At 40.7% G+C, this 27,422-nt stretch overlaps 2 protein-coding genes across 7 annotated transcripts in view; one reads left to right on the forward strand and one right to left on the reverse strand.

The window, feature by feature from the left end:
- Positions 1-27,422, forward strand: part of LOC144678686 (uncharacterized protein KIAA0232-like) — an 89,340-nt gene that overhangs the window by 17,667 nt on the left and 44,251 nt on the right. For all 5 annotated transcript variants that reach the window (XM_078538477.1, XM_078538514.1, XM_078538487.1 and 2 more), the window contains 2 exons: positions 14,127-14,625; positions 25,657-25,794. In XM_078538477.1, coding sequence (XP_078394603.1) covers positions 14,395-14,625; positions 25,657-25,794 — 369 coding nt within the window. In that variant the 5' untranslated portion in view covers positions 14,127-14,394. The remainder of the gene's footprint in view (positions 1-14,126; positions 14,626-25,656; positions 25,795-27,422) is intronic.
- Positions 2,794-3,912, reverse strand: LOC144681927 (actin-1-like). 2 transcript variants are annotated; one of them, XM_078544212.1, is made up of 2 exons: positions 3,326-3,912; positions 2,794-3,139 (listed from the first exon to the last, which is right to left on the reverse strand). In XM_078544212.1, the coding sequence occupies exons 1-2, from the start codon at positions 3,910-3,912 to the stop codon at positions 2,794-2,796; spliced, it is 933 nt and encodes a 310-aa protein (XP_078400338.1). The 2 variants fall into 2 exon arrangements, with proteins under 2 accessions (XP_078400338.1, XP_078400251.1); XM_078544125.1 differs by having other exon boundaries at positions 2,794-3,912.

The raw sequence follows: 27,422 nt of genomic DNA on the forward strand, positions 1-27,422 counted from the left end.
GTGACCTGTGGACCTGTGCACCCAGATCCCTCTGCCCGTCAATGCATTTCAGAGTTCTGCCATTTACTGTATAATTCCTGCCTGTATTAGACCTACCAAAATGCATTACCTCGCATTTGTCCGGATTAAACTCCATCTGCCATTTCTCCGCCCAAGTCTCCAACCGATCTATATCCCGTTGTATCCTTTGACAATCCTCTTCACTATCTGCAACTCCTCCAACCTTAGTGTCGTCTGCAAACTTACTAATTAGCCCAGTTACATTTTCCTCCAAATCATTTATGTATACTACAAACAGCAAAGGTCCCAGCACTGATCCCTGCAGAACTCCACTAGTCACAGCTCTCCATTCAGAAAAGCACCCTTCCACTGCTACCCTCTGTCTTCTATGACCAAGCCAATTCTGTATCCATCTTGCCAGCTCCCTCTGATCCCGTGCGACTTTACCTTCTGTACCAGTCTGCCATGAGGGACCTTGTCAAAGGCCTTACTGAAATCCATGTATATAACATCCACTGCCCTTCCATCGTCGATCATCTTTGTCACTTCCTCGAAAAACTCGATCAAGTTAGTGAGACACGACCTCCTCTTCACAAAACCATGCTGCCTCTCACTAATACGCCCATTTGCTTCCAAATGGTAGTAAATCCTGTCACGAAGAATCTTCTCCAATAATTTCCCTACCACTGACGTAAGGCTCACCGGCCTGTAATTTCCTGGATTATCCCTGCTACCCTTCTTAAACAATGGAACAACATTGACCATTCTCCAGTCCTCTGGGACCTCACCCATAGCCAGTGAGGATGCAAAGATTTCAGTCAAGGCCCCAGCAATCTCCTCCCTTGCCTCCCTCAGTACTCTGGGGTAGATCCCATCTGGCCCAGGGGACTTATCCACCTTAATGTTCTTCAAGACGCCTAACACCTCTTTTTTGATCTCAACATGATCCAGGCTATCTACACACTCTTCCCTAGACAAATCGACCGCTAAGTCCTTCTCTTTGGTGAATACTGGTGAGAAGTATTAATTTAGTATCTCTCCCATTTCCTCTGGTTCCACACACACATTCCCACCTCTGTCCCTGAGTGGGCCTACCCTTTCCCTGGCTACCCTCTTGCTTTTTACATATGTAAAAAAGGCCTTGGGATTTTCCTTAATCCTGGTTGCCAATGATTTTTCATGATCCCTTTTAGCCCTCCTGACTCCTTGCTTAAGTTTCTTCCTACTTTCTTTATATTCTCCACAGGCTTCATCTGTTCCCAGCCTTCTAGCCCTTACGAATGCTTACCTTTTCTCTTTGACTAATCTCGCAATATCCTTCGTTATCCAAGGTTCCTGAAACTTGCCATGCTTATCCTTCATTGGAGAAAATTTCTGCTCATTCTGCTTAATGTTGGACAAGCAACCTGACAACACAGACAGTGGAGGAGTTGAGAGGTGGTATTTAGACAGTTTGGTGTTGTCAGCATGCGGGTGGAAATTGATGGTGTGTCTTTGGTTGGTGTCACTGAGGGGCAATGTGTAGATGAGAAATATGAGGAGGCTAAGGATAGATCCATGGTGGAACTGGAGGTAACAGTGCAGGAGTGAGACGACAAGCCATTGCTGGAGGTTTCCTGGCTATGACTGAATAGATATGAATGGAGAGCAGCCCTACTCTGCTAGACAACAGAGGAGAAGAGCTGAAGTAGGATGATGTGATCAACCGTGCCAAATATTTCAGACAGTTTGGGAAGATTGAGAAGACAGAATGCACCATAGTCACATTATGCCATTAATGACTTTAATTTGACCCATTTCAATGCTGTGGCAGGAGTGGAATGCTGATTGGAGAGGTTCAAACTTAGAGTTGTGAGAGAAATTGGTATGGATTTGGTATGCAGCATCATGTTTCAAGGAATGTCAAATAATAAAGATATTATACCGTTCTATTCTGGTTATCCAAAAACCAGACAGACATTGATTTCAGTGTATTTCAGAGCACCATTTTATCATTCAGTGATGCCATGAGATTGCAGTGATATGAGGAAGTTGTGAACATTTGAAGAACCCACATTCAGCTTGGATTTGGTATCACCAAAAATGATCTAGGGGCTGAAATAGCTGACAGAAAAAAGGTAAAGAGCAAGGTTTTTTCACCCAACTCTTTCTGATTCTGAAGTTTTTACAATTTCTTACATTTAATGAAAATTTGGGCCTGAAAAGTTTTCACACTCTACAAACAATTAATTTTGAAATCATTTGAGTACCTGTTTCTTAAACAGGCAAAGACAGAAAATTACCACCTTTAGTTTTATCTAATTCATGTTATACCAGTAAATTAACTAAATGAATAATCTTCAGTTTAAATTTGTCTTCCAGCAGGACTATTAATGTTAATGCTGGCAGCTGAGATCTTAATCAAATATACATTTACACTGCAAGTTTAATATTAGTACAAAATTATTTCAACTTCACTCTGATGGTAAACTGGCAGTGTAAATTCTGAGTCAAGGACCAATTAATCCCAGAGGGATGTAGAAGTAGACTGTCTGGAAAGGGCACTTTTGCATTGGCTCAGTTTAACACCGTTCCAGTGTGGCATCCTATCTGATTTGCAAATTCCTTAGGGCTGGAGGAGTTGGACCCTTTTAGACGCTCTGTAAACTACAAGTACAGTCAGATTATGCTCAAATGTAAACTGAATTCCTCGCGTTTGACCATCAAACAAAATTAGCATGGGTTTTGGACAATTTATTAAAGTATTTGATCTTATGCAGTCAAAATTTAATCAAACGGTCACATAAGTAATTCTTAAAAACACCTTTTGTTAATGATAGCTGGTCCATAATCTCTGTAATCATTACTAGTAACCCACATATCCTTAAATGCTGTCAAGCTAGTTAAAATTGAGGCACCCATCCAAACAGAATTATTCCTGTTTGGTGGTGCAATGACTTTAATTGGTAATCCACTGGGAACTTGGAATTTAATCTCCTTCAGCAATCTTTCTTCCAGACCCAGGAAAAGAGTAGAACCACCGGATAGTAATATGTTGCTAAATAGATCTTTCCTCAAGCTTATATCACATCTTAAAATACTGTCGTAAATCAATTTATGAATTCCAGGTTCTTCCAATCCTACAGTGGAAGTTGTAAAGAGTAGTTCTGGTGCTTTGAAGAGCTCCTTTTGGAGTGTGATCAGATTTCCATCAGGAAGTGTATACTCCTGTTGAATGTCATCTGTTTGACTTTTGGTCTCCAGCTGAGGATCAAGAGCAATATAACACAGTGTTTCCTTGATGTTCTCAAAGGTTTCCTTATAGATTGTATTTGGGATGTTTTGTCCGCTTTCCAATAGGAGTCTCCTCATATTTTCAGTGATATCATTTCCAGCCAGTTTAAGTCTTTTGACAGCATCAGGCAGGTAGTAGCCTTCGTAAATGGGTACAGCGTCAGTTAATCCAAAGCCACTGTCTAGGACTATTCCTCTAGTCCGTCCTGATGCATAGAGTGCCAAAGTTGCAGGAATAGCCACGTAGATAGCTGGCACATTAAAACATTCAAACATGATTTCTGCCATCTTTTCTCTGTTAAAGAAAGAAGTCAGTGGAGCAGCAGTCATCAAAACTGGCCTCTCTTTTGATTTGATATGAAGTTCAGATGTGTAAACATGCTTCCAAAGCTTCTCCAAAAGTTCCCAGGAGGTAACTATGCCACGTTCAATAGGGTACTTAAGGCACCCACTGCCTCTCTTAGCTAGAGCCTTTTTTCCAAAATAAATTTCTGTGTGGGAGGCTTCACGTGTGTTTCCCTTGACTTTGAAGGTACCTACAATGGATGGTATGACAGATGTTGGAAGGCTGTCACCAACTAACCCGGATTTGCAGAGCCCAGAACCATTATCTATGATTACGTCCGTAATGTCCATCATTTGATGTGCAGAGAATCTTGTCACTTTGAACAACAAGTCTTACTTGCCTCTTCTGGACAAGCAGGCACTCTGTAATTGCAACTAGAGCCAAAGACCTTTAGCAGGATAGATCATTGTCATAAAATGACTCGACAATAGGTAGCTATGTGACCAGTGAAAAGAGCCACTTCACAATAACTGACCTTTCAGTGACCTGTGACTCATTGCTACACACATCAAGACAGATCAATAATCTTCATTTTATTATAAGAAAAAATAGACAAGTAAACTACCAGATTCTGATAAGGTGGAAACCCTAGAGTGATGCCAAAGAAGCATCATGAATTGTCAGGCTATTTGTGTTCTCCAGTTAAGTTGAAAATCATTATTCGTTAGCTGGAAACTAGTTAGTTAGTTCAGTGAATCGGATGTCAGTCCTTTCACTTGGGACAGGGACAACATAACCAGTCTAATTTCAGTTTATAATGCAACACCCCTGCAGCAGAAAGCTTAACCAGTGTTTGTCAGGGAAATGAAACGGTTACAATGATGTAGGCTGAGGTTTTAGATTAAGATTTATTGTATTAGTAGTGTAATTGAAGATTGTAATTTCGCAATCAAACAAAGGGATGTAATTGGTTTAATCCTGTCAAATGTGTTTTGAATTTAATTTGTTTTACAATCATCACTGATGGTAGTACTTCAGAGTTGGTTACTCATAGATTCAAGTATACGCTGGAGTTGCTAAAAAAAAATTAAAGTGTGAAAAGCAGGATGATTTCCAATCGGAACATTTTTTTTATTGTTTCACATGATGTGAGTGTCGCTGTATATTATTAATAAAGAGGTAGTACTCAAATTAATTGAATTGAAGGTTGGTAAATCCTCTAGACCTGATGAGCTACATCTCAAGAGTGCTGAGGGAGGTGACTATAGAGCTAGTGGATGCATTGGTGGTTATCTTTCAAAATTATATAGTTTCTGGAAAGGTTCCTGCAGATTGGAAAGAAGCAAATGTAATCCCACTATTTAAGGAGGAAGGGAGAGAGGAAACAGAGAACTACACCACACCTGTTAGTTTAAAGTCAGTAGTAGGGTAAATGTTAGCATCTATTCCAAAGGATGTGATAACTGGACATTTGGAGAATAATGATATGATTTGGAAGAGTCAACATAGATTAATGAAAGGAGAATCATGCTTGACAAACCTGTTGAAGTTTTTTGCGAATGTTACATTAGCATAAATGTGGTCTATTTGGATTTTCATAAGGCTTTGGATAAGGTCTCACACAGGAGGTTAGTGCACAAAATTAGATCAAGTGGGATTGAGGGTAATATGGATTGAGAATTGGTTAACAGACAGAGAACAGAGTAGGAATAAATGGGTCATTCCCAGGATGGTGGCCTGTTACTGGTAAGGAACCGTAAGGATCAGTGCTGGGAACACAGCTGTTCACAATCTATATCAGTGATTCGGATGTGGGCACCAAATGTAATATTTCGATATTTGCTGAATTTACACAAAACTAGGTGGAATGTAAGTTGTGAGGAGGATGCAGGGAGGTTTCAAGGGGACTTGAACAGGCTAAGTGAAGGGGCAGGAACATGGCAGATGGAATATAATCTGAATAAGGGTGAAGTTATCCACTTTAGTAGAAAAAATAGAAAGGCAGGATATTTCTAAAATGGTGAGAGGTTGGGAAGTGTTGATGTCCAAAGGGACTTGGGTATCCATGTTCATGAGCCACTAAAAACTAGCGCGTAGGTGCAGCAAGTAATTGGGAAGGCAAATGGTATGTTTGCCTTCATCGCAAGGGGACCTGAGTACAGGAGTAAAGATGTTTTACTGCAATTGTATAGCGCCTTGGTGAGACTGCACCTGGAGTTTTGGTATAGTTTTGGTCTCCGTAGAAAAGAAGGATGCACTTACCACCAAGGGAGTGCAACAGATGTTCACCAGTCTAACCTCTGGGAGTCTCGGCTTGTCTTATGAGGAGAGATTGAGGAAACTGGGCCTGTATTCTCTAGAGTAAGAATGAGCGGTGATCTCATTGAAACTTACAAAATTCTTACAGGGCATGACAGTAGATGTAGATAGGATGTTTCTCCTTGCTGGTGAAGCTAGAACCAGAGGACACAGTCTCAGAATGAGGGGCAGGCCATTTAAGACTGAGATGAGGAGTTGGTGCGTTGCATCTTGTAAATGGTACACACTGCTGTCGCTTCTGTGTTGAAGGTGGTGGATGGGATGGCAATCAAGCGGGCTGCCTGGTCCTGGATGATGTTGAACTTTTTGAGTGATGTTGGAGTTGTACTCATCCAGGCAAATGGAGTGTGTTCCATCACACTCCTGACTTATGTCTTGTAGATGGTGGACAGGCTTTGGAGAGTCAGGAGGTGAGTTACACGCCAAATATGCCAGCCTCTGCCCTGCTCTTGTAGCCACAGTATTTATGTGGCTAGTTCAGTGCAGTTTCTGGTCAATGGTAACCCCCCAGGGTGTTTGATAGTGGGGAGATTCAGTGATGGTAATGGCATTGGATATCAAGAGGAGATGGTTAGATTCTTTCTTGTTGGAGATGCTCATTGCCTAGCACTCACTTGGCACGAATGTTACTTGCCACTTATCAGCCCAAGCCTGGACATTGTCCAGGTCTCGCTGCATATGGACATGGACTGCTTCAGTATCTGAGGAGTTGCGAATGGTCTGAACATTGTGCAATCATCTGCAAATACCTCCACTTCTGACCTTAATATGGTATGAAGGCGATGAAGCAGCTGAAGATGGTTGGGCCTAGGATACCACCCTGAGGAACTCTTGCAGCGATGTCATGCGGCTGAGATGATTGACCTCCCACAACCACAATCATTTTCCTTTGTGCTAGGTATGACTCCAACCAGCAGAGAGTTTTCCCCCTGATTCCCATTGACTTCAGTTTTGCTAGGGCTCCTTGATGCCACAGTCATATGCTGCCTTGCTGCCAATGGCAATCACACTCACCTCAGGAATCCAGCTCTTTTGTATGCATTTGCACCAAGGCTATAATGAGGTCAGGAGCTGAGTGACCCTGGTGGAACCCAAATTGCATGTCAGTGAGCAGGTTATTGCTAAGTGCCACCTGATAGCACTGTTGATAACCCCTTCCATCACTTCGATGATTGAGTGTAAGCTGATGGGGCAGTAACAGGCCGGGTTGGATTTGACTTGCTTTTTGTGGACAGGACACACTTGGGTAATTTTCCACATTGCCAGGTAGATGCCAATGTTGTAGCTGTACTGGAACAGCTTGGTGAGAGGCGCGGCTAGTTCTGGAGACTTGGATGTGCTCGTTCAAGGAGCTCAAAGTTAGCATGCAGGTACACCAAGTAATTAGGAAGGCAAATGGCATGTTGGCCTTTATTCTAAGGGAATTGGAGTACAGGGGTAAAGAAGTTTTTCCACAATTGTACTGTGTCCCATTTTGGTCTCCATATTTAAGGGAGGATACATTTGCATCAGATACAGTACAGTGAAGGTTCAGTAGATTGTTCCTGGGATGAGAGGGTTATCCTCTGAGAGGCTGAGTAAACTGGGCCTATATTCTCGAGCGTTTCAAAGAATGAGAAATTAACTCGTGGAAAAATACAAGATTCTGAAGTGGCTACAGGGTAGACACTGGGTGTTTTTTACCACTGGCTTATGTATCTAAAATGCATGAGTACAGTATCAGGATTAGGGGATGATAATTTGGGACTGGGATGAGGCGAAATTTCTTTACTCTAAGGCATGTGAATCTTTGGAACTCTCCACCATCTTCGGATGCTCTGAAGTTGAATATATTTAAGGCTGGGATAGACCAAAAAATCTGTCCATCAGGGAATCAAGGGATATGGGGAGTGGGTGGGAAAGTGGTATTGAAGCCCAAGATCAACCGTGATCATGTTGAATGGTGGAGCAGGCTTAACGTCTATGACTTATCCCTGCTCCTATCTCTTGTGTTGTGCGTTCATGTATTGTTGTATTACTGGTCACTTTCTGGGTAAGCTTTAATCGTGTGTAATAGTGAGGCATTTAAATCTTGGGCATCACAGGCAAGGCTGATCCCGTCCTTGTCCTTTGTTCACATGCACTTTCCAGCAGGGGTCAGATAGTCACTGGGATCAGAAATCACAACTGATTTTCTTTCCTTTGCTCAGGGGCCTTAAGATCATTTGTATTGGAGCCAATTGAGCTTCAGTCAGCTAACTCAGATCAGCAAGTCCTTGCATCAATTCTTAGTTTATGCTGTGTAGCTCAGCGACATATGCCTTTATTAATTAAACCATTGAGAACCTCCACTTGGCAGTGTTAAGGACTGATGTGTATCTTAGCAGCTAAAATGGTTAATGACCCATTGAACATTGTAGATGAGTTACTTTTCTAGGTTGTTGTCAGGTGTTAATGGGAAGACACTGCTGTGAAAAAATAATCTATATATGATGTGATGTGATGAGTTAATTGAGTTTGGGCTTTCTATTGGAAAACTTATGAATGTAGTTTTTACCTAAAAATGATCAGATTTTATCAGCATACTTCTACCTTCAAAATGCAAGGTTGGCGTATAGGTAACCAGAAGGTTTAAAATTAAATTTTATGAGGAGGTGGTGGGAACCTGGGATAAGATATAGGGTTGTTTAAATCAGGTTTTTTAAAAAAGGTGAACCAAAAGTTTGTTAAACACAACACCGAGAATAGAAGGGAGCAAAAAAAAAATCAAGGCCAATTTAAGTAAAATTTGTAGTTTGGAGTTAATTTGGTAATCTGTTTGATATTTTAGTAGCTTTGTTACTTAAATAGCATTTTCTTCATCATGGTTCAGTGGCTAATCAAAATTGTTTTGACAAATGAAAGTTTCTCCAGACTTCTTTGGCCTGACACTCAAATTAGCACATTGAATGCATCATTTGAACGTTGCCTTTGAATGATAGAACTTTAACGCACAACTGCAGAAAGAAAAATCTCTTATACTGTACTGTTATAAATGATGTCTAGAGTTAACACTTCAGTTATGCTGGATTGGTCTTGTTGCATATGTTAATTTGCTTATGTGTATTTTGTGCCATGGTAAGATAAAACGGTGATACTTGCCTCGATCTACAAAATATATTTTTCAAGAACAGCTGGTTGTGATGCATAGGTGTCAGGCATCTGTAGAATTCCATTATTGTGTTTGAGTTTCCAAACCAAAATACTGAGAAATAAGCGGGCATAGTGTTTCTGTTCATCTGATATGGAATGCACACTCTTCCTGCAGGGGAAGTGCAGAGCATACGTATGTAGAGCCAAGGATTAGGGACCCAGTTAAGTGTGCACGTCTAGGACAATCTTCCCCATTGTGGTATTTGGTTTTCAGGATTATTTGGAGGGAGTGGGAAGAATCTTAATTCATAGACACTGATCTATCTATCCCATTACTGAATTAATCAAGTAGGTTTTTAAAAATTCTTTCATGGGTTGTGAGCATCGTTGATATGTCCAGTATTTGTTGCCCATCCCTAGTTGCCCTTGAATTGAGTGGCCTGCTAGGCATTCCTGAGAGCAGTTAAGTCAACCACACTACTGTGGGTCTGGTGTAATGTGTAAGCCAGACTGGGTAAGGATGGCAGATTTCCTTCCCTAAAGGACAGTGGTGGACTAGATGGATTTTTATACCAATCGATGATAGTGTCATAGCTACTTTACTGAGAGACTAGCTTTATATTCCAGATTTATGAATTTGATTCGAATTCCACCAGCTGCCATGGTGGGATTTGAATGCAGATCCCCAAAGTATTAGCCTGGTCCTCTGGATTACTCGTCCAGTGGCATTATCTGACATCACCTGAAAAGTGAAATATTTTTGAAGTGTAGGCATTGTTGTAATGTAGGAAATGTGGCAGTCAATTTGCACACAACAAACTTCCACAAACAACAGTGTAAGAATGACCAGAAAAACCTGTTTTTGTAATGTTGATGAAGCGAGAAATATGTACCACGACACGAGGAATAACTCCCCTGCTCCTCTTTGAAATAACGCCATGGGATCTTTTTCACCCACCCATCCAATCAGGCAGATAGGGGTCTCGGTTTATCCAAAGAAAACAGCAGCTTTGACAGTGCAGTCCTCCCTCAGTCGTGCACTGGAGTGTCAACGTTGATTTTTGTGCTCAAGCTCTGGAATGGGTCTTGCTGAGTCACAAGGTTCTGGGTTCAAGAGTGCTAGCTAGAAGCCATAAATATTAAATAGACACTAATTAATCCAATGGGATAATCAGAAAAAACGTCTTTAGATATTGATTAGAATAGGAAAATACTATCATATGGTGTAGTTGCAGGGTCCTACCTTTTTCATTTTATGTATAAAATTCCTAGATTTGCAATAGATGGAAGGTTGTACAAGTTTGCTAGGAGATTGTGAGCGATGAAGGAATACAGAAAATCACAAAGACATAAGTAGGTTAAGTAAGCATATAGAGCAATGGCTAATGCAATTTAAAAGCATTGTGTGAAGTCGTACATTCTAGATGCAAGAATGGCAAAGTGGGGGGGGTTCATGATAGGTGAGACAAAGGCATTTAGGACCCAGTACATAAATACATAAACATTAATTAAGGTGTAAAAAGCCATAAAATTACAATAAAGGATATGAGAAACTTCTTTGCATACACGGATGTGAGGCAGTGAAATTCACATCCAGAGTTAGCGGTTGAGGCAGATACATTGGAGATTTGACTGAATAGGTCGATGAAGGAGAAATGGTTGAAGGGATATAGGAACAATGTGGGTAATGCAATTTGAACTATTTGCTTGTGTAAATGATAAATGCCAACATGAATTGGTTGGGCTGAATGTTGAACGTTTTATATAGCATCAAAGACTGATAGGATGCTAGTCTTCAGTATAAGAGGCATAGATTTTTAAAAGCTAGTTTCTGCAGTAATTACACAGCACTGATCATACCTTATTTGGAACAGGAACAATTTAGATACCCCACTTTAGGAAATAAATATTGAATTTGGTCAAAGCCAGGTAACAAATTAGCAAGATGGTACATTAAATGACTAAAATGACTAAACTATGAAACTTGAGTTATATTCTCTAGAGATAACACCAACAACCCTTCACCATTTCCTTCCAGGGGATAAACCATTCAGAACAAACCTGGTTTGATCTGGAACAGACTACACACTCTAGAAACGATGCAATTTCAGAAAACAAAGCAAATGTTATTACAAACCCAACATTGTATATACAAAGCTTTTAAATTGGGCTCTGGCATCAATCAAAAACCAAGGTCAAATTGACCAGAAAAGCAGTCAACCAGAGCAACAATACAGTTAGCAGAAGTCTGTCAATAATTTAGGCATGGATATTTTGAGAAAATAAGTAAATGCTAGTTTCTTTTTCAGAAGTGTAAATGCAACAAAAATATACATTGTTTCAAATTTTTTAACAAAATCTATAATTAATAACATGAAAATAATGCCAGAACAAAGAAGATATTTTCTAAAATTCTGACAACGGAACCAACAGTGCTGACAAAAGGAAAAAACCTGAAGTATGCTTTTGGTATAAGGTTTCATGGGGTAGAGACAAAAATGGCTCTCAAATGGTGCCAATCTCTTAAAAGAACAATGTATCTATTTCTGTTTTCATCACAATACTGATTCAGGGCGTAAGCACAAAAGGAATAGTCTAAGGTGGCTGTTTCAAACATTTGCATTTCTAGGGAGACTAATGTAATTCATCTCCGCGATGGGAAGCCTGACTTAATTCTTCTTAAACTTACCCCCACCTAAAACTATAAAGGCTAAAGCAGTTCTCAAGTACCAATGCTACCTGTACGTTTTTAAAAACTCTTATATCATTGCCATCCTTATACCCTGGAAGTCAAATTGATTGAGGGATTTAATTAGGGGAGAATCAACTGCCACCTTCTCTCTGCACACCACAGAAATAATAAACTGTTTTAATGAAATAGTTGCAGAGCTACCATGCCATTGCTCAGCAAGTCACAGGATATACCATTTGTAATATAGTTTTTTGTGGACTATGGCTAATAACTGACTAACGACAGGAGCATTATGTGGTGTAACACAATACATAGGGTGGAACACGCTCCCGCAAAAAGTAGTAGATATTAGCTCAATTAATAATTTTAAATCTAAGATTGAGAGATTTTTGCTAGCCAAGGATATTAAGGAATGTAGAACCAAGGCGGGTCAATGAAGTTAGGATACAGATTAGCCATGATGTAATTGAATGGCAGAACAGAAACAAGGTGCCGAATAATCTCCTACTGTTCCTGCACCCCTATGACGAATGTGTCCCAACTTCTCTCCTATTTCTTCTAATAACCTTGGGTAGAAAGTGTTAGGCTTGGAAATTTACCCTGATTGGTCACACGTTTATTTATTATAGATCTGAGATCAATTTCTCTTACTATTATGCTGAAATTTTATTTTCAGCTACTTGCTTCCTTGATAGAAAAATATAACTTAATTGATTACAAAGCTTTGATGAATCAGAAAGTTGAATTTTTTTGAAAAATTTCAGATGCCAACTTAGCGTGTCAGGAACTCAAGGGGGCAAATTATACAAAAAGCATTCCAACATGAAAAAAAAACATATTTTAGAATAAAATAATTGAGTTTACTCGGGCAGTTGTGTTTTCTATGTTTGAAATCTCCAATAATGTTTTCTTCTGGAGTCTTCTCCCTCTTTCAGCCACTTGAGGCTTAAGGTTTTCTTCTTGTCATATGTATTGCTGTGCATGGAGCTTAACCAAAGAGCCAAACACAACTCTCAGCATGCACCATTGTCACACATCACACTGCCTGACAATTGTTGAAATGCAGCTTCAACTTTCTGTACTTCTGAATCTAATGAATATCACTATTTTTTTGGTTTGCAAAGTTCATATGCTGTATTATAGATTGCATTGGGTGGTACTTGCAGATGCAGAGAGAGTACATCTTATCACTATTAAGGGTTGACAAGGTGAGTGTTTTTTTTCTTGATGGTTGGGGGATGGGGTCAGATAAGGAGGGTGGTTTAGATTACCTGCTGGATATTGGGAGACGGGGCTATCATTTTGTTGACATGGGCCGTAGGAGTTGGGGTCTCCCTCATCAACTCATGGTTTCAAAAGGAAACGGGTACTCTGGTTATTTAAGTGGTACATTTGGTTCATCCTAAACATGTCAAATGCTGTAGTGTCCAGTCACAGAAAGTGGTTAAATGCAGATTGTTGTGGCTATCTTTAGAGAAGGTTTGACTTTTCTCTGCAGGAGAAAGGTATGACACTTTGATCGATGAAGTAAAAAGTCACTGTCATTTCAACACCCCAATTTTCTTTTCCGAAAATGTGGGGTAAAATGATTTTCTTCATTTTTAGAATTAAATATTATAATTGTATAATTTCTATTTTTAGAATGTAGGAATTACAATTCATTTGCTAAAGTGATTAAACAAACTGTCCTGTATCTCATGCACTTGGTATAAATAGAAAAATATCTGAAGCTCTACAACAAAGCTATATGTTGTATTTCTGTTAGAAAAATGAACTAGGATATTCATAATAGTTTATAAAGGAAACAAGTGACATTTTACATTATGAATCAGCAGTGCGTGTTGCACCCATGAATTGTATATGTATAACATTTTAAAAATTGAGCCTTACCACCATAAAAATCAGTTCTGTATATAAACAGCTACCTCATTTGTGCTGCAATTTTTATATAGGTACTGAGACTCTCTCGGCTAATTTTGCTCGAGTTGTTGCACCTCAGAGAGAGAGAGAGTTATCATCTTGTAATTTGAATTTGGATCCCAGTGGTGACAGATTGTGTTTTGTTACCCCTTGCCATATTTTAAATCATCTATCTGGTCATCCATGAATATTTGAACCATGTTGCAGTAAATAGGTTAAATAAAAATCACCAAGTCAAGCCTATTTCAATTCTTTAAGAAAAAAAATTCTGAATTCAGCATGTAAAGAATGGAAATCTTTACTTAAAGATTCCAATCTCTAACATTGACGAGATCTATGTATCTATGGTTTCATTTTATCTATCAGAATTGCTTAAGCTAAAGTAGATCAACTAGAATTTAGTTCAGTTTTGCGGAATTGCAGATAGCGCATGTTAGATTGTATTATAATTATTTCTATATTGATAGTGGTCCAAAGTTTGAGATTTTAAGAGTAACCCTTGCAAACCCTTATTGTATTTTTCAGGCTCTACTGCAAGTAGCCTTATTGTAACATCATGAAAGGCATCTGAAATTTTGCAAACACAGGAGAGTGTTTTGCTAGTTGAGATCATATTTCACCATTGGTCATGCCAATGGAGTGAGACTTCCATCTATTGACTACTTGCAACCAGTATAAATGGTAGTCCAAGCAGTTGGTCTTCCATTACACCTGGAGTGAGCAGCTCCAGATAATTATTCAATACCTGTAAGGAAAATGCTGCAAGATTTAAGAATGCCGACGACTTAGCTTCATGCATCCAACCTGTGCAGTTGTTGTGGAAGGCCCACCATCTGAGGGATCCCCAAGCTCTTGCCAAGGCCCCACATCTGCTCCTGAAATGTCTCTCTTTCAAGCTTTGGGTCCAGTGCAGACCTGGTTAGGACAAGAGTTGGAGAAATGTGGGATCGATGCCATGATCTACACTCGATACGTCCTCAGTCTTCTGCTTCATGACAGTTATGACTACGACATGCAGGAACAGGTACACAGAGTAACTTTGTTTATAATTACAAAATTAGTCATTTTTATTTTACTCTTGCAAGCAGCTTGTTTAGAGTTCCGTCGATTGTGAAATAAAAGGCTTCTATGATTTAACATTGTTTTCTAAGCTATGATATTGTTAATTTTTAAAAAATTAAATATAAAATTGTTGTTTTCTAACCTAAATATTTTTCTGAAAAAACTCTTCAACAAATATGACATCATTTACTTGTGTTAGTTGATTGATGGGTTTCTTTATTGTTGACCTCAGTATGCAGAGTTAATGTTACTTTCTCTTGGCTGTCGGATGTCAGGAAGTACTTCTTTGCACAAAGAGCTGTGGAAATCTTGGAACAAGCTATGAGCCTAGGTCAACTGAAAATTTCAAAACTGAGATTGATCGATTTTTCTTCAGCAAGGGTATTGAAGGTTACAGAACCAAGACGATTAGATGGAGTTAAGGTACAGATCAGGCATGATCCTGTTGAATAGCAGAACACCCTCAGGCTGAAAGGCTTACGTCTGTTCCTTTAATCCTAAAGTCTAGGAATACAACATATAGCTTAACAGGCCAAAGACAATAATGTATCTCTGACTTTTGGTTCCTGGTAAACAAATGGGAGTTCAATATGATACTATTTTGTCAAGTGGTATTCCATGATGGTTTCCTGGATAATGTGTTTATGACCAACCATTGCAGTCATTCAAAATAATTTGGAGAGATCAATGAACCAAGACATTCCATTCAATTCCAAACATCTTGCTTATGGATTTCATTGGGATGTCTGGGATGAAGGCAAGAATAAGACAGGGAGGTGGGCAAGGCTGATTATCATTTATACCTATAAAAGTAATCAAATTTTAGTAATGGAATATCCTATGATGGATGGGATACTGTTATTTGCCTTCCTAGTGAATACTTCCCTAAAGTATTAATTTAATGACAACAGCAACAATAGCTTGCTTTAATATATTGCCTTTTATGTAAGAATAAAAACCTTGAGGCTTTTGGAGGTGTAAGGGAAAATGAATGCCAAGCCAAAAGTAGGTGAGATTTTGGAGAGGTGACCAAAAGCTTGGTCAATAGCTTCAACCCATTTGCACTTGTAAAGCATCTCAATTCTTCTTTGATAAACCTCTTGCTGTTCTGCTTTAAGTATTTCCTTAATGTTGTGTTTAACCTTCCAGCTGTGTCAATTTTTAAGTTTCTTATTTACCCCTTGGACCATTCTAAGCAATTTTTAGTTCCTGCTGTATTATTCTTAGTGATCTTGCTCACCTTTCTTTGTACATACTTGTCGAGTTCATTTTTTCTTGCTTCACTTTGTATGCTATTCTCAATCTATTTAGGATCATGCTTGTTTAATCATTGATTACTATTTCTTAGTGTGTAATCATCCTATCTGGTCAATGGTTTTTCCTCAAAAGATATTCCCATTGTTCATAATTAAGTGGTTTTAAGGGAGTAAATTGTCCACTCTTATTCCTTTTGACGTTGCCCTTTAAAAGTTGCCAATCTGCACATTGGTTTGTGTTAATGCCGGATCACGCATCGTCATGTTATAGTTGCGATCACTAAATGAAGCCTTTTCATCAGTTCGATGTATTTTCTCCAGATCACTTATTATCAAGTTGTATTATCATGTGAGTGCTTCATGTGGTATCCTTAATGACTGCCCAGAAAGTAGCTTTATGTTGCTAGTTCCAATTCTAGACCACTTGGTCATTTTGTTCACTAAAATTCCTCATTGCTATGAACTTCATAATTGCACTTCAGTTTTCCCATCAAGAGATTAACAAAAACTGTTTTTTTGTTTCGACCTCGTTGTCGGCAGTAAAATCTGGGAATTATTTTGCTCCTTTAGTATTATATAAGCTAATTTTCTTGGAAGTTTATTCTGTGTCAATGGGGGGGAGGGTTGAGAGCAGGGGAGAGCTTTTGTTTTTGTTTCTCATTGTGAAGGTACAACTTGGCTTCTGTGCACGCATTTCTGGGTTTAAAGGAGCCATGTTGGATGCTGGCAAGAAACCCACTCGCTGAAGTTGGGAATTTCATAATTGGATGTGATTGTGTGCTATTAGCACAATTATCAACCTTGGAAGATGTTAATGAGCTCTTTTTAAGTAGTTTTTTAACTTGATTTTAAATATTACTTGATTAGGATGGGTTTTCTGGGGCTCAAGAAACTGACTGGGAAACTGAGGTAAATTTGAGCTGCAGTTCAGGTGGGTATTTAAACTTATCCTTGTCCCATCTGAATTAAAGCTCATATTGCAGATGCTGTCTCAGTTGCCGCTGGTAAATGTTCAGTAGAGGGTTCATGAGTACAGATTTTTTTCAACCTTTTGAAGATCTGAAATTGACAAGGTCAGAATGGGAGGTGGCTTGGATATGTTTGACAGTACATACATGGAATGCCATTGCCATTTGTGGCAAAGATCACAAGTTGTGGTGGGATCAGCACTTGTGCAGGAGAGGAGTGGAGGTAGTGGACGGCACTACCCATACCATAGAATTTAGAGACAGACCCTCTGCTTCCTTGACCCCTCAATTGCAGAACAATAGTAGGCTGTTGTCCTGTCAGGTGGTGGCAGGATGACAATTGTCAGAATGAGCAGACACACTGATTCTCCACCCTGGCTGGATTCTTCCAAGTAGAGGGTCCCATTGATTGACGATCCAACCACTACCACAGCAACAAGAATTTTTATTAACAGCAAGGAATATTCTTTTTCGTGCAGTGGGACATGCAGGCCTACACCAGATTTATTGGGAGCTGTCTAGATTCTTTCATACTAGGCAGTCCAACATCTCATTCTGAGCAGACTTGAGGGCTGGCTTGTTGGAGGCAAAGGATCTCCCATATCAGACTTAGCTCATAACACCTATGAGTAACCCCACCAATGAGCGCTACAGTGAGAGCCACATGACCACCAGGCGTGTCTTTGAGCAAACCGTTAGAATGGTGAACGTGGCTTTAGGTGCTTTGATATGACTAGAGGTGTCCTTCACTATTGGCCGCCTGAGTGTCCAGTATGATAGTGGTGTCCTGCGTGTTGCACAGTATCTCTCAGCAGAGATAATTGCAGATGAAGGAGAACATTGGGGCTCATCACTCATCTTTCAATGAGCAGACGAAGGGGAGGAAAGAAAAGAATGAAGATGGGCCACCCATCCCCCGACCAGCCACTTGCATTGATGCCAGGTATGCCCTAATACACCTACTGTGAAACATAAATGAAATCCTGTGGGTTCACTCCTACCACTCACCACCCACTGCACACCTGCAATGGGACCTGGTACTTATTGCCATCCATCATGAAACAAGTGAAAGTTGAGTTAGCCTTCAGGTTGCAGGAATGATGATGATATGGAGGTAGTGTTAATCAATTAATTTAAAGTGGCATTATTTAAAAAAAGGAAATTTAACAACATAGCATTTCATTAAATGCCCATGTTAAAATATTTGGTGAATTATTTTTTCAACTTGATGCACAATGTAGGAAAGGAAGGGAAGCATTATGTGTGGCTTCAGTTCTCAGACATACGCTGCTTAGATCACCGCTCCAGGTTGCCCAGATGGTTAGGTTTACACCCTTTTAATTTTTCAGCCCTTGAAGGCCCTATCATAGATCGCTCCCCATGCATCTGTGCAAGAATAAACTCAGCCATCATAGAATGAGGTAGCATGTTGGGTACTGGATGAAGCAAGGCCAATGAATTAGAAGTGGGAGTGCTTTTAATGGGATTCCCACTTCCACGTCCTCTTTTGCCATCATCCCTTTCCGAGATTTCTTTCAGGTTCTGTGTGTAAATTAGTGAACTGTTTTTTTTTAATTTGGAAAATTTTATATTTATTCAAATGGCTGTAACTCCATTTGCAAAAAGCGAAGCATGTAATTAAAATACAAAGTGATAGCTTTGTTAGAGTATTGAGAGCAAAATGAGAAAAGCCAATTTAGTCAGTATATCTTGTCCTGTTTATGTTAGTATCCACTACATGTTTGGACTGTATTCTTTTATTCTAAGCTTCTTAATACATGCAAAATTATTTTCTCGCATATTTGAGGGGCAGTAGACAGCCTGGCTACAACAGGCCATTTACCTTACGTTGGTGGTGGGGAAGCTTGTAGAGTCCATGATGCAGAACAGAATTAATTGACAAGGTAAATCATGTCTGGTAAACTTGATTGCATTCTTCAAAGAAGTAACAGAGGGTTAATGCTGTGCTATGAGGACTTTCAAAGATGTTTGATGAAGGGACATGCAAGACTTATAATGTGAAGCTCCAGCTATCTGTTTCTGCACCTCATTTAAAATTGTGCCTTTTAGTTTATATTGCTTCACATTCTTCATACCATACTTCTGTGAATTAAATTTCACTTGTTTCATCATTTCACCAGTTTGTCTGTGCCCTCCTGATATCTATTACTCATTTCAGCACTGTTTACTACATTTCCAAGTTTTGCAAAATTATACTCCTGATACCCAAATCCAAGTTATTAATATACATCAAAAAGAGCATTTGTCTAAATATCAACCCTTAAGGGACATCTGAGTACTTCCTTCAGCCTGTTAAACAACCATTCATCACAACTCTCTCTGCTTTGTCTCTTAGCTAGTTTCGTGTCCGCACTGTCACAGCCCAATTCATCCCATGACCTTTTACATTGTTTATAAGTCTTTGACAGTGGCAGATACTTATAGTAAGACAGCACTTATAGTAAGATAGCACTTCCAATGTATTAAAACATCCCAAGGTGCTTCACAGGAGCATTATAAAACAAAATATGTCACTGAGCCACATGAGGAACACTAGATCAGATGGCCAACGCTTGGTCAAAGTGGCAGGTTTTAAAGAACATTTTAAAGGAGGAAAACGAGGTGGAGAGGCATAGGTTCAGATTCCGGAACTTAGGGCTGAGGCAATTGAAGACATGACCACCAGTTGTGTGGTGATTAAAATTGGGGTGCCCGAGGCCAGAATTAAATGAGCGCAGATATCTTGAAAGGTTGTGCGGCTGGAGGAAATTATAGAGGCCAGGGGGGTGAAGCCATGAAGGGCTTTGAAAACAAGGGGGAGAATTTAAAATCAAGACATTGTTAGACTGGGAGCCAATGTAGGCAGGTGAGCGCAGGATTAATAGGGGAATTAGACTTGATGAGAGCTAGAACACAGGCAGCAGAGTTTTGGATGGCTTCGGGTTTACGGAGGGCAGAATGTGGGAGATCAGCCAGGATTGTGTTGGAATAATCAAGTCTATAAGTAACAAAGGCATAAGCGAGGGTTTCAGTAGCAGCTGAGCTGAGATGGGTGAAGCTGGGCAATGTTGTGGAGGCAGAAATAGGTGGTCTTAGTGATGGCACAAATTTGTAGTCAGAAGATCTCGGGGTCAAGTATGACACAAAGATAGCAAACAGTCTGGTGTAGCCACGGAGAAGAAAGGAATTGGTAACTAGGGAGCCAAGTTTGGAGTGGGTACTGAAAACAATGACTTCAGTCTTCTTAACATTTAATTGGAGGAAATTTCTGCTTGTCTAGTGCTGTACGTTAGATATTTAGTAGCAAGGGAGAAGTCGAGAGAGGTGGCAGAGGTGGCAGTGAGATAGTGCCGGGTGTCATCAGCGTAAATATAAAAACTAATGCATTGCTTCGGATGATGTTGCCGAGGAGCAGCATGTAGATAAAAAATAGGAAGGAGCTAAGGATAGTTCCTTGGGGGACACCAAAGGTAAACATGGGGGAAGAGGAGCCATTGCAACTGATACTCTGGCTCTGATAAGATGGTTAAGAATGGAAACAGCTAAGAGCTGTCCCACCCATCTAGATGACAGTGGAGAGGTGTTGAAGGAGGCTGGTGTGGTCACCCATGTCAAAGGCTGATGATAGAGTGAGAAGCATAAAGAAGGATAGTTTATCTTTGTCACAGTCGGAGAAGGTATCATTTTTGACTTAGGTATGAGCCATTTTGGTACTGTGGCAAGAGAAGAAATCAGACTGGGGGGGGATTCAAACATTGAAAGATGGACATGGATTTGGGAAGTGACAATACATTCAAGGACTTTGAACAGGAACGGGAGGTTGGAAATGGGGCAATAGTTTGCAATTACAATGGGGCCAAGGGTTGGGTTTTTTTTAAGGAGAGAGCTGATGGTGGCAGATTGAAAGGAGAGAGGGACAACACCTGAAGAAAGAGAGCCATTAAAAATATTGACAAACATAGGGGCCAGGAAGGGAAATTGGGTAGTCAGTGACGCAGAAGATGGGTAGTCAGTGGTTTGGTGGGAATAGAGTTGAGAGAGCAGGGAGCACAGAATACAAAAGCAAGAAAGCTAAGCTCAATCTTTATGTATCATGAGTTAGGCCTCAACTCAAATAATGGGTTGAATTTTCATCCTGAGATGGAGATGGATTTGGCAGGCTTTCTGGAAGAGCTGGAGCACCAAGCAGCATTCAGATTGCTCACAACTTCCCACCCTCCGCAATTTTGGTGGAGGCATCTTCTTGAAAGTCACGACAACCCGCCCAACAGTGGCGCTTCATCAATTAAGGCAGTTAATGAGCCACTTAAAGGCTGATTCAGTCTTTTGCGACAATGCACAGGAAGCATGCTGGGCTGGCAGCACCTCTGAGGAGATCAGGGAGCTGCACAGCAGGACCCATCTAGAGAAGCAAGAACCATTCTTGACACTGAATAAATGACAGGGCACACAGTAGCCATTGCATTAGTCAAACTCGCAGTGTGTTTCAGGTGGAGGCATTGGGGCTTTTGCGGGGATGTACATCTGCAGAGATTAGGGCACAGCAGGTTTCAGGCAGCCGTTGCCATGCAACTGGTGGCAAGTGAGGCCATCCCTGGACGTGGTACCAAGTAGTGATGAGGACAGCTGCGTCAATGCATGTAGTCCCTTGGTTCAGAGGGAGGCAGAGGTGATGCCTGAGGGGCATGATGGTGCTGCAGCCACCAAAGGGTGTACTGCCAAAGATTCAGTTTCCTGGCCATGTCAGTGAATCAGTATAGTCAGAGGCTGCATCGTTTGAGGCAGGGCGTTACTATGTGCCCGTGTGGAGGAGGATCTTGGGCATTGCCGGTTGAGCGGACGCATCTGCCAGCTGCCATGAAAGTGACAGTGGTCTCGAACTACTTTGCCTCTGGTTCGTTAAAGGGGCAGCAGTGGACCTGAGTGGCATCTTACAAGCATCAGAGAGCGAGCATTGGATCAAATTGCCTTCCAGGCTGATGAGGCTACCCAGGCCCAGAGAGCCATGGGCTTGGCAACCATGGCAGGATTTCCTCAGATGTAGGGCGTGACTAGCTGCACCCGTATGGCCATCATGGCCCTGGTGGAGCAGCCAGAGACATTTATCAATATAAAGGGATTCCACTTTCCTAATGTACAGCTGGTGTGCAACCACCAAAAATGTTTTCTGCAGGTATGTGCAAAGTTTCCTGACAATTGCCATGATGCCTTTGTGAGGCAGCCACAAGAGTTCATGCCACCCGAGAGATTACGTGGATAGTTGCTAGAGAACAAGATTATCCATTGAAGGAATGTCTGCTAACATGTGTTCAACCTCTCAGTGGAGGCACAGAGTCACTACACTGCTACCTTCTTAGCACATGGACATGCCATCAGACTGAGAATGCAGTTCCACTGCTTTGAGCATTTGGATGGACTCCATCCAGCATGCTCACTCAAGGGTTTCTGTGCCATCAGCGCAACTGAACACTCATGGCATGCATTCTGTGTATAGCAGTACGATGTTCCTACATCCACTCAGCATGATGCCACATATCGTTTTTCATGAGGGTGGCTGCTCTTTCGATGGAGGAGTTCATGTGCTCGTATGCCAGAGACATGCTGAAGGCCCTGCTCGACCTTGGAAAACTCTGACGTTTGGGCAAATCATTTTGACATCTTCTGTTTATGCTGCAGAAAGACCCACCTTGTATATGTCCTCGAGGCTCTGCATCTCTGTCTAGCTGAGCATGGCTGGAGCTCCCCCTTCCTTCGAGTGCTTACATATGCATTTGCCTCCATCACTTCCTCCTGCTCACTCGTGAAGTGATGGTCACCTTGTGCCACCCGTTCTAAACTTGTGTGAAACTCCATCAAGGTCAATGTGTCTGCGCTGATGGAGGATGCACTTGACTGCTGCAATGGTGGTGCCTTGGATGCATTTACCTCCTGAACTTGTTGCCAATGGCACAGTTTTTTTTCCCTCTTCATTCATGGGACGTGGGCGTCGCAGGCTAGATCAGCATTTACTGTCCATCCCTCATTGCCCTTAAGAAGGAGGTGGTGAGCTGCCTTCTTAAACCAATGCAGCCCCTATAGTGTAGATGCACCTACAGTGCTGTTAGAGAGGGAGTACCAGGACTTTGACCCAGTGACAGTGAAGGAACGACAATATATTTCCAAGTCAGGATGGTGAGTGGCTTGGAGGGGAACTTCCAGGTGGTGGAATTCCCATATATCCACTGCCCTTGTCCTTCTAGATGGTAGTGGTCATGGTGAGGAGCCTTGGTGAGTTTCTGCACTGCATCATGTAGGTGGTACACACTACCGCAGTGGGGGAGAGAGTGAATGTTTGTGTTGAAGGGGTGCCAATTATGTAGGCTGTTTTGTCCTGGTTGGTGTCAAGCTTCTTGAGTGTTGTTGGAACTGCACTCATCCAGGCAAGCGGAGAGTTTTCCATCACACTTCTGACTTGTGCCTTGAAGATGGTGGAAAGGCTTTGGGGAGTAAAGAGATGAGTTACTCACCGCAGGATCCCTGGACTCTGATCTACTCTTATAGCCACAGTATTAATATGGCTAGTCCAGTTCAGTTTCTGTTCAATGGTAACCCCCCAGGGTGTTGATAGTGGGGGATTCAACGACAGTAATGCCATTGAATGTCAAGGGGCGACAGTTAGATTCTCCCTTGTTGGAGATGGTCATTGCCTGGCACTTGGGTGGCATGAATCCAACTTGCTACTTATCAGCCCAAGCCTGGATATTATCCAGGTCTTTCTGCATTTGGACATGGACTGCTTCAGTATCTGAGGAGCCATGAGTGGTGCTGAGCATTGCGCAATCATTAGCGAACATCCCCACTTCTGACCTTATGATGGAAGGAAGGTCATTGATGAAGCGGCTGAAGATGGCTGGGCCTAAGACACTACCCCGAGGAACTCCTGCAATGATGCCCTGGAACTGAGATGATTGACCTCCAACAACCACAGCCATCTTCCTTTGTGCTAGGTATGACTCCAACCAGTGGAGAGTTTTCCCCTGATTTCCATTGATTTCAGTTTTGCTAAGGCTCCTTGATGCCAACTTGGTCAAATGCTGCCATGTAGTCCATGTGTACAGGACATACCTGGTCAATTTTCCACATTGCCGGGTAGATATCAGTATTGTAGCTGTACTAGAACAGCTTGGCTAGGAGCGCGGTGAGTTCTGGAGCGCACGTTTTCAGTACTATTGCCGGAATGTTGTCAGGGCTCATAGCCTTTGCAGTATCCAGTGCCTTCAGCCATTTCTATGTGATATCAAGAGTGAATTGAATTGGCCGAAGACCTGTGACGCTGGGGACCTCCAGAGGGGGCCAAGATGGATCATCTATTCTGCACTTCTGGCTGAAGATTCTTGCAAATGCTTCAGCCTTATCTTTTGCGCTGATGTGCTGGTCTGCCTCATCATTGAGGATGGGGATATTTGTGGTGTCTCCTCTACCAGTGAGTTGTTTAATTGTCCACCACCATTCATGACTGGATGTGGTCCATTGGTTGTGGCATCGCTGAACTCTGTCTATTTCATGCTGCTTATGCTGTTTGGCATGCAAGTCGTCCTGTGTTGTGGCTTCACCAGGTTGACACCTTATTTTTAGGTCATCTGATGCTGCCCCTGGCATGCTCTCCTGCACTCTTCATCGAACCAGGGTTGATCCCCTGGCTTGGTGGTAATGGTAGAATACTGACCGTGCTTGCAAAGCTCAGAACATATTGTCCAAAATTAGACGTGATTCTGTGATTGGACATCACTTATTAGACAATCCCAAGTATGCCAAGAATTATACTAACTACCAATTTAAGAATATCAGTTGGGGTCGCAATGTGGCTCACTTATGCTTGCTAGAAGCTACATACATTCATATGTAGGGCAGGTCCTCTGCAGGCAAAAGTAATTTGTCCAGGCATTGTGCCTTTTTCAATTAAGCAAAAGCTTGGGGAACAACTGTTCCCCATTCCCCAGGGCAATGCCTCAACCAATCAGAGTCCACTTGCTAACCAATCAGCACCCTTTTTCTCATGCAGGATAAATTGTTCCCTTTGAAATTTGGTATTCTTGTCCTGATGAGTGCAAGCCAAAAAGCTTCGACAGCATTTCTCTTTTTTCCGCAATACTCATGTTCTGTACTACCAAGTGACGACTTGAGTTTTGTGGAGACTGGAAAAGCTGGGTTATTCTTGAGCAGAAAATGTTCAGGGAGATTTAATAGGTTATTTTTATATTGTGAAGGGTTGTGATAGACTATATAGGTAGACACTGTTTCCACTGAGAGAATGGTCGATAACGAAAGCATACAGATAATTAGCAAAACAACCAAAGGAGAAATCATCACCAGTACTAGCTACAATGGTAAACCAGTAACAAATAGTGCTTTACTTCAGCTCAAAAATATTACTAATAACACAATTTCTAAATTGTATTGTGTGTTTTTCACACTTCAAATAAAAAATACAAAAATTTCAGATACCCATCATTGTGCTTTCTTAAAATCTTGTACAACCATATTGATGTCTTTTTCAGACATGCATCTTGTATTCTGAGCAAACTTCTACTGTCTGCTTCAATATCCCTCATAACATGAGTGATGTTATGCAACCCCAGTATCCCATTATTCTGTCCATGCTTAGTGCTCTTTATTAATGGATCGATTTATTGCATTTTACCAAATCCAATATTCATTGAGCTTCACTTTGAATTATGAAGTGGTAATTTTTCCATATGCTAATTGTTCCACTCTAATTTTATGAAACAGGAAAATGACATCTTCTTGGGCTGGGAGAAAGGAACCACCAAGAAATGGGGAAGAGGAAAAAGGAAGTGTTCAGATCTGAGTCTTGAGGAAATGAAGAAACAGGCTGCTGTTCAATGTCTGCGTTCTGCTTCTGATGAAGTAAGGAGCGTTGCAAATCTAAATTAAACTTTTGAAAATTATATGAAAAATACTGCTGATTGGGTTTTTTCCCCACTGCTTGCAAATTTCTATAAGCATTTGTGCAAATCAATGTAGCAATGATTTTTTTAGGAATAAGATTGGTGTTACTATTGCCATAGTTGTATTAACTTGTGGTTCTTGGTTATTTTCTGCTTTTTAGTTATCAACTAGGGTGGGCAATAAATGCTGGCCCAGCCAGTGAAGCCCACATCCCGTGAATAAATTTTAAAAAATCATAATCAGATAATACAAACAAATTGTATTGAAGCTTTACAAAACATTTAAAAAGCAGGTTTCTGAAGCATGATTATGTTGCAAATTTTCTGAATTCTTTTATTATCGAGCACTGGTATATTCTTTACATCATCTGCGGAAAACCTCGAGTAAGCTTGGTTGGAAAACAGAGAAGCATGAAAGTAGAATTTTTGTGGATTGGAAAGATCATTTGGTCAATGTCCCAATATTGTGATTGGACCATTCTTAACCTTTTGACTAAGATAAAAGCAAAATACTGCGGATGCTGGAACTCTGAAACAAAAACAGAAAATGCTGGGAAAACTCTGCAGATCGAACAGGATCAATGGAGAGAAAAACAATTAACGTTTGGAGTCCGTATGACTTCTTCAGAGCTGAAGAAGAGTCATGCGGACTCGAAATGTCAACTTTGTTTTTCTCTCCACAGATGCTGTTAGATCTGAGTTTTTCCAGCATTTTCTGTTTTTGCTTTTGTTAATCTTTTGACTGGTTGCTTAGCAGGGGTGTTAAGGCACAGCCGATGGTAAATGCTGAGTTGTTCAAATCCCGAAGGGAAACTTGAAACAACTGCCACAACTTGTTTTGTAATTTGTATAAATTTTGTGGTGTGCCTTGAATTCAGTAGTAAAAGACCACCCAGTCTTATAGGTGTTTACAAAACTAGATTAAACATTTATTAATAAGAGAAATGATTTTAAACATAGATCTACAGATTACTGCTATGATAACTTCTAAATCCCCTACTTATTCTGACTCCCAGTTACACTTTTGTTAAGGCAACAGTAAAACAGATTTTAAAAGACCCAGGCAAGGTGACACACCCTGAACCAGCCAAATTCAAAGCAAGTTTTCTTAACTTCAGTACTTTGAAAGCAGCAGCTTGAGGCATAGATGCTGAAGGCTTTTAACACTTGTTAGATCTTAAAAGTGCCTACCCTTATACACATCCTTTATACATATATTCGCTCCTTTATACATATTTTCCCCTTTGAATGCAAATTCCCATTGTTTCACTATGTCTTTGGACTTTACCTTTCTGATAATAAAAATCTCTCATAGTACTAAGTTTTACCAGTAACCTTTGGGAAAAATAAACACACTGTTTCTAAACTTCCCCCATGTTAACCATGTTTACATCAAAGGCTTCAGACCAGCTGCCTTTAATCCAATTAAGTCACACACACACACACACAGACACATAACAGACACAGGCACCACTATTTTACAATAAATTCCAATAGCATTGAGAATTATAACTGTAACAGCTCAAAACCATTATATTTCAGTGTTTGATTATCTCCATCTATACTTATCTAATTATGACCACAATA

Source organism: Cetorhinus maximus, chromosome 1 (genome assembly GCF_964194155.1).
Source record: "Cetorhinus maximus chromosome 1, sCetMax3.hap1.1, whole genome shotgun sequence".
NCBI classification, from domain to species: Eukaryota; Metazoa; Chordata; class Chondrichthyes; order Lamniformes; family Cetorhinidae; genus Cetorhinus; species Cetorhinus maximus.

Excerpts from the sequence above, each read along its gene's own strand:
- LOC144681927 (XM_078544125.1), bottom strand. The coding sequence starts at position 3,912 with ATGATGGACATTACGGACGTAATCATAGATAATGGTTCTGGGCTCTGC.